Genomic DNA, 18,269 nt, shown 5'->3' on the forward strand with positions numbered 1-18,269 from the left:
TCCCAGCCAAATTTGTGGCCCTTCCATGCACTCCCGCTGAAGTTATGGTGGGGGTGTGCTGGAAGGACTGTAGATTCTCAGTCCCCTTGTGCAGAAACTCAAAAAAATGCAGCACAAAGCTACTAATTTCTGCAGAGCACTCAGTTTGGCAAAACAGCAAGCCAACCTGAACAATGTGATCCTACACCATTTGCCTTGTGCAAGGCCTCCAGTATAACTGCTGATGCTCAAATGGCTTTTTAAACATTAGGGTATGGCTATTCAGATTCCAATGACCAAAAAGACCAACTGTCAGCTCTTTTCTGTTGATAGAAATGTTGCTGACTGTCGGAGAGTGGAGTACAGTGCTCCCTGCATACACTTGAGTATGCAGGTACAGAATTCGTTCAGCAATTATTATGAGTGGACATCGTAGGGTTGTTTTTACGAATTGCAGCTCCCATCACAGATCTTTGCATGGTGGGAGCACATATCAAGAATTTGGACAAAGTATCTTGCAGGATTTTATGTACATTTGTGTTCAGTTGTGAATTTCACTAAGTATGTCTAAATCAGTAACCTATTAGGATCCTTTTACTCTTCTTATTAAAAAAAAATGCAATGACCTTTCTTCACAGATGATCCCAAAGCAGTGGTAGCCAACCTTACTGTGAGTATATAACAATGCATAGTTGAAAGTCAATATTTAAAAGCAAGGACATAAATTAAAAGCTACTGTATATTAAATAATCAGGTGATCTACTGTAGACACAGATCACAGGCAGAGCTTTCTGCTTCTGCACTCACTAGCCCATGAGTTTCTGTCCATTGAAGTGAAGGCAGAAAATCAAAGGCTGCCAAGTGCAGGAGCAGAAAGCCCTGTCTCACATGTTGATCTTAATCACTGAAGGATTACATTTAGAGGATTGTAAATTTTGTTCTTTAAATTATACGAGTTGCTTTTACTAAAGAATACTGGACAGCTAATCGTAACACAATAGAAGCAGCTAATGCATTTTCTAATTATTAAAACAAACTTTCTCTTTAATTATAATAACTGATACTCAAATGTAGGTTAAAGTTGATAAACTAGTTCTTGGATTCAAATTACCTTTATAAACCACTTGCATTTTTCTGTTATGATTTGATATCTAACCATCTGGATTAGGTTACATTCTAGTAACACAGATCTACTATCAACATTCAGACTCTACCCTTAATAGATGGGGAGAAATTGGCCTCCTCTGCGCCTCCCATTAGGGTCTCTGGGGTGTGATAATGGGGCACTACCGGTTCTGCAACCGGATATGACGAGAGTACCGACGCCTGGGAACTTGCCACGGAGGTTGGGGCGGCGGTAACCCCTAGCGCCACGATCTCCTGCACTCCGGTGCGCAGCGCTCCTGATCTGAACTTCGGTTCTGACCCCTGCATCATTGCCGGCTGTCAACACTGCCAGCTGCTGGAGGCCTTGTAAGAGAGGCCGGCTACTTGGGGAGTGGTATTTAAAGGTAATGCCGCTTGCGTAAGGTAAAAATTTGTTTGGAGTCCTTAGGTAAATTTTTCACCATTTTGTTCTGCCGCGATTGATCAGCTCTGCACTCTGTTAGTGTTTGGGGCTGACCATTGTGGATCGCGGCTGCTGTCGGCAAGGAGGGACATCGTTTCCATGCAGAGCCTGTAGCAATGGCCCTTCCCTTTGAGGGCGGGAAGGAGCCACTGATTCTGGTGGCTCTGCACTCGATATTGTGCAGCGCTGCACCACTACCTCCCCTCCTGCTGGCTTTAGCGCTCCAAGGGACGTGGTAACGCTTCATTTAGTGCTCAGCTTCCTTCCTGGAGCACTAAACCGGAAGTTTGCATCGTCTCCACTTACGTAGCGCCTGGCGATATATTTGCATTGCCACAAAAATTATCATCCCAAATGGGGTGCTATTCAATTTCTACAATTTTAAATAGACCAACAGCCATTTTGTGAGGACATTGCCTAGAACCTGGAAGTAACTGAACTAGATTAATTCAAAAGGACCCAAAATCCACCCAATTTAAACCCTTTAGATGGAAAAGAATGGTGCACATGCATAGAATGCCAAAAGTTTCTGCTACCATATTGTGGTTACCATATCACCACGGCGTGGAGATGCTCAACCATTTTGCATATTCTACTATCAGTGTTAGTGAATGATTCTCTGCTGGCTGTTTACTTGTAGCAATAGCAACAAAGGAGCAGGATTTTTTTGAATTAAAAAAAATGTTGAAATAAACTTTTGCCAGCAAAATGGGAGAGGGAAGCTTCTAACACTTAATGATATAGCTCGGGCGGGAAAGTGTGGGGAGATGAAGAACACTATAAACATCTGCTTTCCCTGATGATTTGAGCTGGGCTGGAGAAAGAGGTGGGACTGTAATGCTACAGAATGTACTTGTTTTATGATGCTTAGTATTTGCATCACATTCCAGTTGGTGCAGAAGAGAGTCTGCACTTCTGTACCTCCATATTCCCTTGTTTCTAACAAGGCTTCCACCCTGACTTTTGGAATGAGATTTGGAGCTTTTCGCAACTACTTAAACATACAGGGGGCTAAATTGGATAACCCCCAAAATCGGGTGCAGGGATCACGATGCACGATTAACCTGCAGTTGTTGTTTGAAATGCAGGCAGCACGCCATCTTCGTGCTGCCTACTCATTAGCATGATTGCTGCTTGCAGCCAGTGCTAACTGCACTGTTCATTGGCTGCACGCATTAGCAGGGGCCCAAAAATCGTAACTTCCTTGTATTTCTTAAAGCTAGCCTGCACTGTTTAAAGCTAGCTTGCACCTCTTAAAGGGGAGGTGTATTGTGACTGGAGCAGGTACTGGGAGTCGTGCAGGATATGAATCTAACCTGGGAAACAGTGAAGATTGGCACAACATGGGAAAGAGCGGGCTCCAAAGGTTTTCGGACGCTGCACTGGAATCTTGGTGGTGGAGGTGGAAAGGAGGAGAGACGTCTTGTATCGCAGGGGGCAGGAGACACACAGTCAAAAGGCAGTGGGAGCAGATAGCCAGGGAGGGTGATGCCAGGGGTCAAGCCTGGAGCCAATTATGGACCAAAGGCGGGTAAATGGAGTTAGGTCACCGATCAACCATGATCTCATTGAATGGCGGAATAGGCTCGAGGGGCTAAATGGTCTACTGCTGTTCCTATGGGCCCAAGTTTCCACATGATTCGCGCCTGATTTTTAGGAGCAACTGGTGGAGAACGGACTATTTTAGAAATTGCAATTCTCCACATTTTTTTTTCTGCAGTTCTAGTCAGGTAGAACAGTTCTAGTTTAGAACAGAATTTTTTCTTCAAAAGGGGGCGTGTCCGGCCACTGAGGCCTGATTTGAAAGTTTCCACAGTGAAAATGTACTCCAAACTAAAGTAGAATGGAGCCAGTGAAGATTTTTGTAGAACTGAAAAAACCTGTTCTACACATTAAAAAATCAGGCGCAGGTTACAAATTAGGCGTCCAGAACGAGGTGGGGGGAGAAGGGAACTCATTATATTCGACAATAAATCCTTATTTATACTTCTACAAATATTATACAAATAAATCCAACCTGAATAAACATTTATAAGCCAAGAAAAGATTAAATAAACCATCTTCCTACCTGTGTGAAAGTGCTTCAGCCAGGGAGAATTCTGCAGCCGTTCGTGCCGCTGAGCGGGAGGGGTCAGAGACAGAGAGAGGGAGGGAGAAGAGAGAGGGGGGGGGGGGAGGGAGAGAGAGGGGAGGGGGGAAGAGAGAGGGAGGGGGAAGAGAGAGGGGGGGGAAGAGAGTGGGGGGGAAGATAGAGGGGGGGTGGGGAAGAGAGAGGGGGGGTCGGGGAACAGGAGCGGGTGTCGGGTCGGGGCGGGGGGGGGGGGGGGAGCGGGCCTCGGGTCGGGGGGGGGCGCGGGTCTCCGGTCGGGTCGGGTCGGGGGTGGGGGGGGGAGCGGGCCTCGGGTCGGTGCGGGGGAGCGGGCCTCGGGTCGGGTCGGGAGCGGGTCTCGGGTCGGGGCGGGGGGGGAGCGGGTGTCGGGTCGGGGCGGGGGGGAGCGGGTCTCGGGTCGGGGCGGGAGCGGGTGTCGGGTCAGGGCGGGGGGGGTGGTGGAGCGGGTGTCGGGTCAGGGCGGGGGGGCTGGTGGAGCGGGTGTCGGGTGTCGGGTCGGGGCGGGAGCGGGTGTCGGGTCGGGGCGGGGGGGTGGTGGAGCGGGTGTCGGGTCGGGGCGGGGGGGGGGAGCGGGTGTCGGGTCTCGGGTCGGGGCGGGGGGGGGGGAGCAGGAGCTGGCCGTGGGAGGAGCCTCATTAACGCAGCCCCAGCGAGGCCATTTAGCCAGGGCTAGGGGCTGCGTGCTTCGGGCCCCTCCCACACAGTTCGGCGCCTGGAGTTACTGCACTTGCGTGCCCACTGTAGCGCGCATGTGCAGAGGTCCCGCACTGTTTTCAGCGCCGGGACCTGGCTCCGCCCCCCCACAGCTCGTGCTGGCTGCGCGGAGTGCCACAGGACCTGTAAGTAGGTGGAGAATACCGAGGATTTTTTTAGGCGCCGTTTTAGGCGCGAAAAACGGGCGCCCAGCTCGGAGGGGCGCCCGTTTTTTTTCTTGTGGAAACTTGGGCCCATTGTTTCTAAGTTTAATTACCTCACACGAGTGGTCAAGGCCAGTGAATGCGACTTCAAATGCCATATCTTACCAACTGCACCACTAGCCTCAGCCACTATTCAATTCACCACCCCCAGCATCACTCACCTACAAACAATCTCTGACAATCAGGACTCATAAAAAAACATTCATCTGTTTCACCGCACCCTCGCACCCACATCTCACAGTTTGCACACACTGACAGCTATTCAACCATGACAGCCACATCACCCAAACAGATTGCACAACACTCACTGACACACTTCCCACTCTCTTGTAGGACAAGGTGGTGCACAATCGGAGGCAGCAGGAGCTAACTGGAGCTGGACAAACGAGCTTGCATTTCCTAATCCTCATGAAGGAGAAGTGCTGGCCATTATTGGCATGGCCATTGCTGAGGCCGTGGCCAGTGGCGGGGCTGAAACTATTGAAGATGACGGTATCCTCATACCTAATCTTCCTTCTCACATCCCAATTCCCCCTCATCCCACAATCTCTTCTAACTTACAGCTGCAGATGGTGTAAGCCACCAGCTCAGATACTGAAACAAGCATATCTTCGAGGATAGATTAGAGGCACGATGGCGCTGCAGCCAGGACAGGGGGCAAGGATAGCGCAGATATCAACTCGCAGGAGGATGAGGTCGCACACAGGTCCTGCTGTTGAGGACTCAGATGGGCCAGCCTACAAAAGAACGCGATGGGTACGCAAAACTAAATGATTGGTGCATTAGGAAACCTGCCAGAAAGCCTGCGTTCAATGTCAATGAGCATGGCGGAGTCTAGCACCAACTTGGCACAGAGTTTTGAACAGAGCATGGAGCCCATTCTTTCCAGTATGGAAGTGGTGGCCAACTCCATTAGCGCACTTGTGGACCCCACCATGATGCAGTGTCTGATGGCCAATGTCTGAGCTTCCATTGCAGCACAAACAGCAACCACCCAATGTCTGAGTGCTGCAGTGGAAACTCAGACTGCTGCCATCACAGTTGTGGCTATTAGTGTTCAAAGGGGCTTGCAGGGTGTCACAGCACTCCAGAAATCTGTTCTCCAACAGATCTGCTCCCTAAAGACCTTCTGCAGATATCGGCTCCTGCTGAGAGCCCTTCTTCTCCCGCTCCGGCACCCCGTCATCTTCCTCTTCTGGCAACTTGTCCTGCTCTGTGTGGCCTCTGTTCATTCTCCCAGTCATGCTCTATTCCAAGGGGAATGCCTACTAGTCATCATCATCATAGGTGGTCCCTCGAATCGAGGATGATTTGTTTCCACGCCAAAAAGTTCACAGGTATTTCAATGAATATTCCAGATCACGAACTACATGTTGAAGGGTGGAAGATGTCTGTGCGTGAATTTTTTTAACGTGTGGTGGCCATTGCACACCAGCCACTACACGGGCTTGACAGAGCTCGGTCTTGGTCCAGTGGCTAGGATTAACCAGACAACTGGAGACCAGCTCTGCTGCACGGACCTAGTGCACGCACATATCGCAGTGTGGACTGGTCTGTGCTGCCCCTGGGCCCTCGGCTCTTCTAGGCCCTGCAGTCACGCCTCTCCTGGGCCCCGATCACGTGTCTCTATAATCTCTCGCCACTCCTTCGCCCCGACCTCGCCATTCCTGCTGTACCTACCCATGCTCCAATCAGCAACCTGGATCTTGATGATGTCCAATCCAGTCGCCCTCTTTGCTGCCGTCGTTCTCCTGTTCTAGCACATGCTGCTCCCTGGAGTGGTATGCCACCACACTGTTCGCAGGCTGGGGGCGGCGCAGACTGCTGGGCCAGGCCAGTCTGCCACACTGCTCCTTTCGTCTACTAGTGCACCCATGTCTGGGAGCAATTGGTTTGTGTGGAAGCCTTGAAGTCAGGACAAAACTCCTTCAGCACCTGCCACGCCACTCTTTGTAGGCATTTGCAACTTGAAACAACTCTAGAAAGTATCAAATACTTGTAGAATCATAGCAACAGCTAGAAGAAATCAACCAGCAACTAACCTGTAAATAGTTGATGATCCCTTTAAATAGTGCTGGTGGGAGGTCCTGCCTGCTGCTTAACGCGGTGCGAGGTTAAGAGAGGGCATTGGCTGGAGTGTGGAGCTCACAAATAGCACTACTGGTGTAGCACGATGTGTCTGTTCTGCATACCTCCAACGGACTTTAGCTGCTGCACATGCTAGCGCCTTCACCAAGGGCTATCGAGCCCAATTTCACGCCCAGAGTCTCTGAAGTTGCTATTACAACAGCTTACTCCAACCTTCCCAGTGATTTCCATAACTAATCACATAATACTTCCCCACTGCCCAATATTCCTTTTTAACTTTTTTTGTTTTATTCCTCTCTGATTCTCTCATGGCAAATATATATTCCCAAGCCAAGAGTATAGGGCAGATGACCTGGTGAAAACTTCTGTCTTTGTAAGACTCCGAGGCAATATTCAAGAGTCCCTCAGGTTGACGCATGTTCAGATTGTTTTGGTTCCTCTGGCCACTGCTTCGTCTGAGCACATTCAACACCTCCCACTCCCCCTCCCCCCCCCCCCCCGCAACCCCCCCCTTGATGGTCTGACCAAATTCAGAAATTCCTTGTGTGGATGAATCTATGCCGTGTCACCTACAAGTAAAACTCAAGCTGCAAGTTCCACATTTGGCATGTCACAATAGCATGATACTATGTAAATCCATTCTAGATATGCCACTTTTTCCTTCCCCTAATGTGATGATCATTAGGGAAATGGTTGAGGATCGTTATCTGGAAAACATTTTTAGTAAGGTCAGGTTAAGTTTCAAGGGGGGGAAAAAGCAGATTTTTTTTTAAAACGTATTTTCTCCTTAACATATCGATCTGCTTGTACCACATACTGTCCATGGCTGAAAAAACCAGCTCCCAAACCTCCCCAAATGCTGCTCTGGGACGAGTCATGGGAGGTGTGCGGGATTGGATAGTTATGATTCCTCCGGATTCTTATCTTCCTCCTTGCTTAGAGCCTTCTAACGGTGGCACTGCCGGATATTGGGAATTTTTAATGCAGGGAATATTGCGTACAAACCAACATCCCACACTCTCTGCTGCAGTGTATTGGTGCTCCAGCACACTGCATTATCAACGCAGTGAGATTTTTAAAACTGATTGTGCAAGTCCAAAATACAAGTGGAATATGAATTCTCCTTATTTGCTCCTGTTACTTTGCATTAAATCTAGTTAGACAATGTATTGCATAAAATTTGAGATCTGCTGCTTGTATCTAGGGAAAGAAACAAAAGTGTAGTGATATGATAGTGTTTCTGTGTCACCCATACTGTGCGTGAATTTGTTTTGTTTTTGAGCGGAGGAGCTGTGTGGAGTGACTTAATTGGCTTTTGCACAGACCAGTTTCCACAAATGATCACTAGTTCATATCCAAAAGTAACTGTAACTTACCGCTGAATCATTGTACGAGTTGCTTTTTATTATCAGTGCTCCTTGCACTAGATGATTTGTTCAAATTCATTTGTTTTTAGTGTAAAAAGCCTGACCAGCATTTCAAGCCCTATTTGAAGATGAACCTCCCAAAACGTTTGCACTATGCCAACAACAGAAGAATTGAAGATGTCCATTTAATGGTTGAGAGGAAGTGGCTGGTAGCAAGGTACTTAACCTGAATTGCATACAAATCACAGGTTACTTTTTTCTGTTTTAAGATAAATATTTGGGCGCTTTCAAGAAATTACTCTATTCTTGCACAATTTTAATTATTTACTGTAAATGACTGTCCATTAAAACTGACAGTTTTTACACTATATTATGTACAGCACACAAAAACTCTGTTTTTTTCAGGTTTAGGATTGTGGAAGGATATATTAGTCTCTTACTTTCCTTATACTCCTGTAAATTGTGATAATGCTATTCATCAGTAACACTATAATAACCTCCGGTTTCAGTATAATTTAAGCTTTTCTTTTAACTAGTTGTAATGTTTTCACTTTGCTGAGACTGCAATATACATTAGTTCACAAAGAATGGACTAACATTTTATATTAATCTGTGTTCACATAAAATGTGTGAACCATGTGAGCCATACTCTTATGCTTCGTCATTATTTGAATCTCTTAGACTAAATTATGTCATCATCATAGGCAGCCTCGAAATCGAAGAAGACTTGCTTCCACTCTAAAAGTGAGTTCTCTCATGGCTGTACAGTCCAATGTGGGACCTACAGTCCCTGTCACAGGTGGGGCAGACAGTGGTTGAAGGAAAGAGTGGGTGGGGAGCCTGGTATGCCGCACGCTCTTTCCGCTGTTGGCGCTTGATTTCTGCTTGCTCTCGGAGACGAGACTCGAGGTGCTCTGCACTCTCCCTGATGCTCTTCCTCCACTTTGGGTGGTCTTGGGCCAGGGATTCTCAGATGCCGGAGGGGATGTTACACTTCATCAAGGAGGCTTTGAGGGAGTCCTTGAAGCGTTTCCTCTGCCCACCTGGGACTTGCTTGCCGTGTAGGAGTTCCGAGTAGGGCACTTGTTTAGGGAGTCCCGTGTCAGTCACGCGGGTGATGTGGCCCGCCCAATGGAGCTGGTCGCGTGTGGTCAGTGCTTCGATGCTGGGGATGTTGGCCTGAACGAGAACACTGACGTTGTTGCGTCTATCCTCCCAATGGATTTGCAGGATCTTGTGGAGGCAGCGCTGGTGGTACTTCTCCAGCACGTTGAGGTGTCATCTGTATATAGTCCAAGTCTCTGAGCCATATAGGAGGGCCGGTATCACTACTGCCCTGTAGACCATAAGCTTGGTGCCAGATTTGAGGTCCTGGTCTTCATACACTCTCTTCCTCAGGAAATTATGTGACAGGTCTGTCAAGATCATGCAATATAATCGGTATCTCTAAAATTATTCATGTGTTATCTGGTTAGCCTCACATTGTGATATATAATGTATCACATGACTGCCTATGGTATAACTATTTCTAACATTTCCATTACTGTACTACTTAGAGCCCAAGATAACGAGTTAAGCCTACGTTGCAACATAAGAACATAAGAAATCTGAGCAGGAATAGGCCATACGTCCCCTTGAGCCTGCTCCGCCATTTAATATGATCTTGGCTGATCCAATCATGGACTTGGGTCCACTTCCCAGCCCATTCCCCATAACCCCTTATTCCCTTATCGGTTAAGAAACTGTCTATCTCTGTCTTAAATTTATTCAATGTCCCAGCTTCCACAGCTCTCTGAGGCAGAGAATTCCACAGATTTACAACCCTCTCAGAGAAGAAATTTCTCCTCATCTCAGTTTTAAATGGGCGGCCCCTTATTCTAAGATTATGCCCCCTAGTTCTAGTCTCCCCTATCAGTGGAAACATTCTCTCTGCATCCACCTTGTCAAGCCCACTCATAATCTTATACGTTTCGATAAGATCACCTCTCAATCTTCTGAATTCCAATGAGTAGAGGCCAAACCGACTCAACCATTCCTCATAGGTCAACCACCTTATCTCCGGAATTAACCTAGTGAACATTCTCTGAACTGCCTCCATAGCAAGTATATCCTTCTGTAAATATGGAAACCAAAACTGCACGCAGTATTCCAGGTGTGGCCTCACCAATACCCTGTATAACTGTAGCAAGACTTCCCTGCTTTTATACTCCATCCCCTTTGCAATAAAGGCCAAGATTCCATTGGCCTTCCTGATCAATTGCTGTACCTGCATACTAACCTTTTGTGTTTCATGCACAAGTACCCCCAGCTCCCGCTGTACTGCAGCACTTTGCAATCATTCTCCATTTAAATAATAATTTGCTCTTTGATTTTTTTTTGCCAAAGTGCACGACCTCACACTTTGCAACATTATACTCCATCTGCCAATTTTTTGCCCACTCACTTAGCCTGTCTATATCCTTTTGCAGATTTTTTGTGTCCTCCTCACACATTGCTTTTCCTCTCATCTTTGTATCAACAGCAGACTTGGCTACGTTACACTCGGTCCTGTTATGTATGCAACCCGATGTAACCAGTATTATACCGCCACCAGAGGGCGTACCTGTTGGAGTCCCAAGGGATCTAAGCATCCCTTGGGAGCACTGTATATAAGCAGGCCTCCCATGCTGTACCAGCACTTTGGAGTTAGAATAAAGGAACTAAGGTCACACTTACTCACGTCTACAGTACTCAGTTACATTACTTTATTTGAGGCATAACAACTGACGAGATAACAAACCACAACGTGAAAATGCAGAGAACTGTTGGCATCCTGGAGAAATTCACAGAAGGGACTGATTGGGAGGCCTTCATGGAGCGACTCGACCAATACTTCGTGGCTAACGAGCTGGCAGGGTGTGCGAACGCTGCCAGATGAAGGGCGATCCTGCTTACCGTCTGCGGGGCAACAACCTGTGGCCTCATGAAGAATCTTCTTGCTCCGGTGAAACCAACAGACAAATGGTATGACGAACTGAGTACGCTGGTCTGGGAGCACCTAAATCCAAAGGAGAGCATTCTGATGGCAAGGTATCGATTTTACACATGTCAACGGTCTGAAGGCCAGGAAGTGGCGAGCTACTTCGCCAAACTAAGACGCCTTGCAAGACATTGCGAATTCGATGGATTCCTGGAGCAAATGCTAAGAGACATTTTTATGCTTGGCACTGGCTATGAGATTATCCTTCGCAAACAACTGACTGTTGAAACACTGAACCTGAGCAAAGCTATAACGATAGCCCAGGCATTTATGTCCACCAGCGATAATACCAAACAAATTTTGCAACATAAAGAGGTTTTGGCAAGTACTGTACACAAAGTAACATCGTTTACAGGCAGGAATGCATATGGCAGAATGTACACGCCTGCAGCTGCACGACCTCAGATGATCCAGAGTCCGCCATTAAGCATTAATGCGAGGCAATTAACACCTTGTTGGCGCTGCGGAGGTGATCATCGAGCCCATCAATGCCACTTCAAACACTATGCGTGCAAAGGCTGTGGAACAATAGGACACCTCCAGCGAGTGTGCAGACAAGCTGCAAACCCTGCAAACCACCACGTTGCAGAGGAAGACCCATCCATGGCGGATCAAACTGAACTAGAGACTCAAACCGAGGAGGCAGAAGTGTATGGGGTACACACCTTCATCACGAAATGTCCACCGATCATGTTAAAAATTGAACTGAACAGAATTCCAGTATCCATGGAACTGGACATGAGTGTGAGTCAGTCCATCATGAGCAAAAAGGCCTTCCACAGCCTGTGGTACAACAAGGCACACAGCCCCAAGCTGAGGACTGACACTAAAGAGCTGATCCCTGTAATTGGCAGCGCAGCAGTAAAAGTCTCCTATGATGGAGCAGTGCACGAACTCCCACTATGGATTGTACCAGGAGATGGCCCCACACTGTTCGGCAGAAGCTGTCTGGGAAAAATCCACTGGAACTGGGATGACATCTGAGCGCTTTCGTCCATCAGCGACGCCTTATGTGCCCAGGTTCTGAGCAAGTTTCTGTCGTTATTTTGCCAGGCATCGGAAGTTTCTCAGGGGCGAAGATGCAGATCCACTTGGTTCCCGGTACATGACCCATCCACCACAAGGCATGGGTGGTGCCATATATGATGCGAGAGAAAGTGGAGATCGAGCTGGACAGGCTGCAATGAGAGGGCATCATCGTGCTGGTGGAGTTCAATGAGTGGGCCAGTCCGATTGTTCCTGTCCTCAAGGGCGATGGCATGGTTAGAATTTGTGGGGAATATAAAGTAACGATTAACCGCTTTTCGCTGCAGGACCAGTACCTGCTATCCAAGGCAGACGACCTATTTGTGACACTGGCAAGAGGAAAGACGTTCACCAAGTTGGACTTGACCTTGGCCTATATGACGCAGGAACTGGCGGAATCTTCGAAAGGCCTCACCTGCATCAACATTGCAAAGGTCTGTTCATCATCTATTGATGCCCATTTGGGATTCGATCGGCCGCGGCTATTTTTCAAAGGAACATGGAGAGCCTGCTAAAGTCGATTCCGCGCACCGTGGTTTTCCAGGACGACATATTGATCACAGGTCGGGACACCATCTAACACTTGAAGAACCTGGAAGAGGTTCTAAGTCGGCTAGATCGTGTGGGACTCGGGTTGAAATGCTCGAAGTGTGTTTTCCTGGCGCCAGAGGTCGAGTTCTTAGGGAGAAGAATCGCGGCAGACGGCATCAGACCCAAGGAGGCCATCAAGAACATGCTGAGACCACAGAATGTGACGGAGCTGCGGTCGTTCCTGGGACTCCTCAATTATTTTGGTAATTTCCTACCCGGGTTAAGCACCTTGCTAGAACCTCTACATGTGTTGCTACGCAAGGGAGATGACTGGGTATGGAGGAAAATCACAAGAGACTGCTTTTGAGAAAGCCAGAAATCTGTTATATTCCAACGATCTGCTTGTTCTGTATGACCCATGTAAACGTTTAGTGCTAGCTTGCGATGTGTCTTCGTACGGGGTTGGGTGTGTGTTACATTGCGAATCGGGAACATTGCAACCGGTCGCCTATGCAGCAAGGTGTTTGTCCAAGGCTGAAAGGGCCTACAGCATGATTGAAAAAGAAGCTCTGGCATGCGTTTACGGGGTAAAACAAAATGCACCAGTATTTGTTTGGGCTTAAATTCGAGTTAGAAACTGACCATAAGCCGCTCATATCGCTATTCTCAGAAAGAAAAGGTATTAATACCAATGCCTCTGCTCGCATCCAAAGATGGGCGCTCACGCTGTCTGCATATAACTATGTAATCCGCCACAGACCAGGCACAGAGAACTGCGTTGTTGCTCTCAGTTGGCTACCATTGCCCACCACCAGGGTGGAAATGGCACAGCCTGCAGACTTGCTCTTGGTGATGGATGCATTTGAAAATGAAATGTCACCCGATAGAGCCCGCCAGATCAGGACCTGGACCAGCCAGGATCCTTTACTGTCCCTTCTAAAAAACGGTGTCCTCCATGAGAGCTGATCCAGCATCCCAGCGGAGATGCATGAAGAGATCAAGCCGTTCCAGTGGCGTAAAGACGAAATGTTCATACAGACGGAGTGTCTTTTGTGGGGTAATCGCGTGGTTTTGCCTAAGAAAGGCAGGGAAATGTTCATATGTGACCTACACAGTACCCACCCAGGCATAGTAATGATGAAGGCTATAGCCAGATCCCATGTGTGGTGGCCCGGCATCGACTCAGATTTGGAGTCTTGCGTGCGGCAATGCAACACTTGCTCTCAACTGAGCAATACACTCAGGGAGGCACCGCTAAGTTTGTGGCCATGGCCCTCCAAACCGTGGTCGAGGATCCACGTTGACTTTGATGGCCCATTCCTAGGCAAAATGTTTTTTGTTGTTGTGGATGCTTATTCAAAATGGATTGATTGTGTAATAATGTCTGTAAGCACGTCCACTGCCAACATTGAAAGCCTACGAGCCATGTTTGTCACGCACGGCCTGCCTGATGTCCTTGTCAGCGCCAATGGATCGTGCTTCACCAATGCTGAATTAAATGAATGCACGTTACATCTGCCCCGTTCAAGTCCGCATCCAACGGCCAGGCAGAACAGGCAGTCTAAACGATTAAGCAAAGCTTGAAACGTGTGTCGGAAGGCTCCCTGCAGACCCGCCTGTCCTGAGTCCTGCTCAGCTACCGCACCAGACCCCACTCACTCACCGGGGTTCTCCCAGTTGAGCTGCTCATGAAAAGGGCGCTCAAAACAAGGCTCTCTCTTGTCCATCCTGATCTCCATGATCACGTCGAGGACAGGCGGCATCAACAAAGCATGTACCATGATCGCGCAAATTTGTCACCCTGTATTTCTACTCAACTATGGACATGTTCCCAAATGGCTTGTTGGCACTGTCATAGCCAAAGAAGGGAGTAGGATGTTTCAGGTCAAACTCGCAAATGGACTAACTTGCAGAAACCATTTGGACCAAACCAAACTGCGATTCACAGACAGCCATGAGCAACCCGAAGAGGACACCACCAACTTTGACCCTTCGACACACACACAAGTGGCAACCGACATTACGGTTGACCACGAAGCTGAACTCACCATCCCCAGCAGCCCGGCAAGGCCAGCTGCACAGCAGCCCAGTGAAGAACCAACCAACTCACCTATACCTGCATTTGTACCGAGACGATCGACTAGGGACCGAAAGGTCCCAGATCGTCTCACCCTGTAAATAAGTGTACTATTGACTTTGGGAGGGAGTGATGTTCTGTATGCAACCCTATGTAACCAGTATTATACCGTCACCAGAGGGTGTACCTGTTGGAGTCCCAAGGGATCCCAGCATCCCTTGGGAGCACTGTATATAAGCAGGCCGTCCATGCTGTACCGGCACTCTGGAGTTAGAATAAAGGAACTAAGGTCACACTTATTCATGTCTACAGTACTCAGTTACATTACTTTATTTGAGACATAACAGGTCCCTTATTCCAAGTCATTAATATGGATTGTAAATAGTTGGGCTCCCAGCACTGATCCCTGCGGCACCCCACTAGTTACTGATTGGCAACCCGAGAATGAACCATTTATCCCAACTCTCTGTTTTCTGTTCATTAGCCAATCCTCTATCCATGTAAATATATTGCCCCCACCCCGTGAACTTTTATCTTGTGCAGTAACCTTTTATGTGGCACCTTGTCAAATGTCTTCTGGAAGTCCAAATACACCGCATCCACTGGTTCCTCTTTATCCACCCTGTTTGTTACATCCTCAAAGAATTCCAGCAAATTTATCAAACATGACTTCCCCTTCATAAATCCATGCTGACTCTGCCTGACTGAATTATGCTTTTCCACATGTCCTGCTACTGCTTCTTTAATAATGGACTCCAACATTTTCCCAACCATAGATGTTAGGCTAACTGATCTATAGTTTCCCACTTTTTGTCTGCCTCCTTTTTTAAATAGGGGCATTACATTTGCAGTTTTCCAATCTGCTGGGACCTCCCCAGAATCCAGAGAATTTTGCTAAATTACAACCAATGCATCCATATCGCCCTGCTGCTTCTTCTCTTAAGCCATCGGGTCCAGGGGATTTATTTACCTTTAGTCCCGTTATCTTACTGAGTACTACTTCCTTAGTGATTGTGATTGTGCTAAGTTTCTCCCCCCCCATTGCCCCTTGACTATCCACTGTTGGGATATTGTTAGTGTACTTTACTGTAAAGACTGATACAAAATATTTGTTTAGAGTTTCTGCCATCTCCATGTTCCCCATTACTAATTCCCTGGACTCGTCCTCTACGAGACCAACATTTACTTTAGCCACTCTTTTCCTTTTTATATACCTATAGAAACTCTTGCTATCTGTTTTTATATTTTGTGCTAGTTTACTTTCATAATCTATCTTCCCTTAATTATTTTTTTAGTCATTCTTTGCTGGCTTTTAAAAGCTTCCCAATCTTCTGTCCTCCCACTAGTTTTGGCCACTTTGTATGCCCTTGTTTTTAATTGGACACCTTTGCCATGTCACACCTATCGGACCATTTAGTTTTACTTTCAGTGCTGTTTACCCACAGAGATTATTAATATATATCTTGCATAATCTATAAACCATTACAAGCTCAAAATGCATCAAGGGTTGAAATTCCATCACTGGCCAGTTTATCAGTATCCTCCAAACCCATTCTTAGTACTACTTTGAAATGTACTTTTATTTGTGGTATTCATTCAAATATACAGAGAAAAGTAGTTTGTTTACTGATGTACAAAGTGGAAGTAAAAGAAGTTTGTACTTCCACTTCAGATGTCCGATTCTGGCAGCTGTATAGCATGGTTTGTAATGTACACTGCGGTGATACGGAGATTTGTTTCATGGAGTGATAAAAGGAAATTACATACTCTGTGTGTACTCAGTCCTAGCCATTTTGAACATTTTAAATTTAAAAATGTGTTTATACCTGGTCAGTTAACTATTAAATGTTTCTCAGTTTTCCTGTTTGAACTCGTTTGCAATATTTAGTTGCTTGAAATAAGAAGTAAGTAAAAATATTTTGTAGTATGACAAACATGAATAGAGCAGTATATAGAAATTCCATCTGTATCTTTCTTTGGGCAAAATTCAATATTTGTAGGTAACATCTTATATTTGTATTTTGAAATCAGCGTAGAAGAAGTATAATACAAATATCATTATGAGTGGATTGTTGCATTGAGGATTAACTTGAGGAAAAATACTCAGTGCAGCCATTTCTGCAAAATGGCTTGTGATCAAGAAATAAATCAAAGATAAAAACTGCCCTACCACTGTTCACCCATTTATAAAACTAAATAATACAGTGGACCATTTATAGGAATTTACAGGACCAGGAAAAACCGCTGCAGCCCATTTCAGTCCAGGGAGCTTTATAATGTAGCAAACAAACTTAATGTGCGTGTAAAATTTACTTTTTAGTGCTTTAAGAAGTCACATGTTAACTTTCTCTCCTGTATTTAGAAAACCAATGGATGTCACCAGGAAGGTCTCAGGAAAATGTAGTTTTCAAGGTGACCATGGCTATGACAATAAAATCAATAGTATGCAGGTAGGAATGACATAATTCAATGAGTGATTTTTTACTAAAACTTTTGGGTGGAACTTACAACTTCGGCAGGGGAAGGAAAATTGTGCGGGGTGTGTAACAGGTTTTAACTTTGTTCAACCCTAGATTAATGGAAAATTTGACATAATTATATTTTTGTCTGTACAAATTTGCCTTTCACTCCCTTTCCAAACATGATGCGATATTGTTTGCAGTGTTCTAATCTTCAGTTATTGCTTCAAATCCAATTTCATAACAACTCATATCAGATGACATTACTGTTCTGAATTTTGTTTTCTAAGTTGAATGCATTATTCTGAAATAACTCTGGGCCAAGATTATGGGTGTTTGTTTCATAACCCTTTCAGCCTGTCTTCTCTTCCAGTGCTCCTCAGCAGACCTGCTCCTACATCCATCTCTCTGCCTCTGTTCTTGATCTACCTAGTTGTTGTAGCTGGCACTGGAGATTGAACTTTGCTTCGAGTAAGCACAAAAGTGCTATTTGGACCTAGAGCAAACCCAGGACCCACAGATAAAGTTACCTATAGTTCATTGCCTGTAGGTTTAATTGAAGATTGCACTGGTGTTGTGGATGTTGGGTTAGGCCAAACTCTTAATAGCGTTCCCACTGGCAACATCCTACAGATGGGTGGGCGGTGAGCTGAGTTATAACAAGAAATCACAAGAGGGAGAGAAAGGTCTCACTAAATGTTCCTCCCTTTCCCCTTATTCTCTTTTTCTTTCTTATAATAGAATTCAGTACCAAACTGATAACCACATTTAATGCAGCTCAAACAGTAACTTTAAAAAAAATTATCCATAAAGACATGTTATTTGCATGTAGCAACCTGGGCAGATTTTTTGATGTAATGGATTTCCCACCGATGTTAACATGATTTATAAAATGGGAGAAATTGATATTTGTTTAACATAGAAGGTTTTGCAATGTCTTTAAACCAAATTTAAATCATACTAAATGTCACAACTTATATTTGTGCTACTGTAGTTCATTCTGTTTTTAAAAAAGATATTTGAACAGAACTACTTGTCCAAAATCTTGTCCAATATTTTAAAACAAATGCATTGCACTCCCCCTCAACATCCCCTAAAAATGAATTGGAAGTGGTTTTTGTGTTAA

At 46.0% G+C, this 18,269-nt stretch overlaps 1 protein-coding gene across 6 annotated transcripts in view; it reads left to right on the forward strand.

Moving 5' to 3' along the window:
- Positions 1–18,269, forward strand: part of enpp2 (ectonucleotide pyrophosphatase/phosphodiesterase 2) — a 122,462-nt gene that overhangs the window by 54,610 nt on the left and 49,583 nt on the right. For all 6 annotated transcript variants that reach the window (XM_070890597.1, XM_070890591.1, XM_070890616.1 and 3 more), the window contains 3 exons: positions 618–649; positions 8,121–8,248; positions 17,047–17,134. In XM_070890597.1, the coding sequence (XP_070746698.1) occupies positions 618–649; positions 8,121–8,248; positions 17,047–17,134 (248 nt within the window). The remainder of the gene's footprint in view (positions 1–617; positions 650–8,120; positions 8,249–17,046; positions 17,135–18,269) is intronic.

The sequence above is a fragment of the Pristiophorus japonicus genome, chromosome 1 (genome assembly GCF_044704955.1).
Source record: "Pristiophorus japonicus isolate sPriJap1 chromosome 1, sPriJap1.hap1, whole genome shotgun sequence".
Lineage (NCBI taxonomy): Eukaryota > Metazoa > Chordata > Chondrichthyes > Pristiophoridae > Pristiophorus > Pristiophorus japonicus.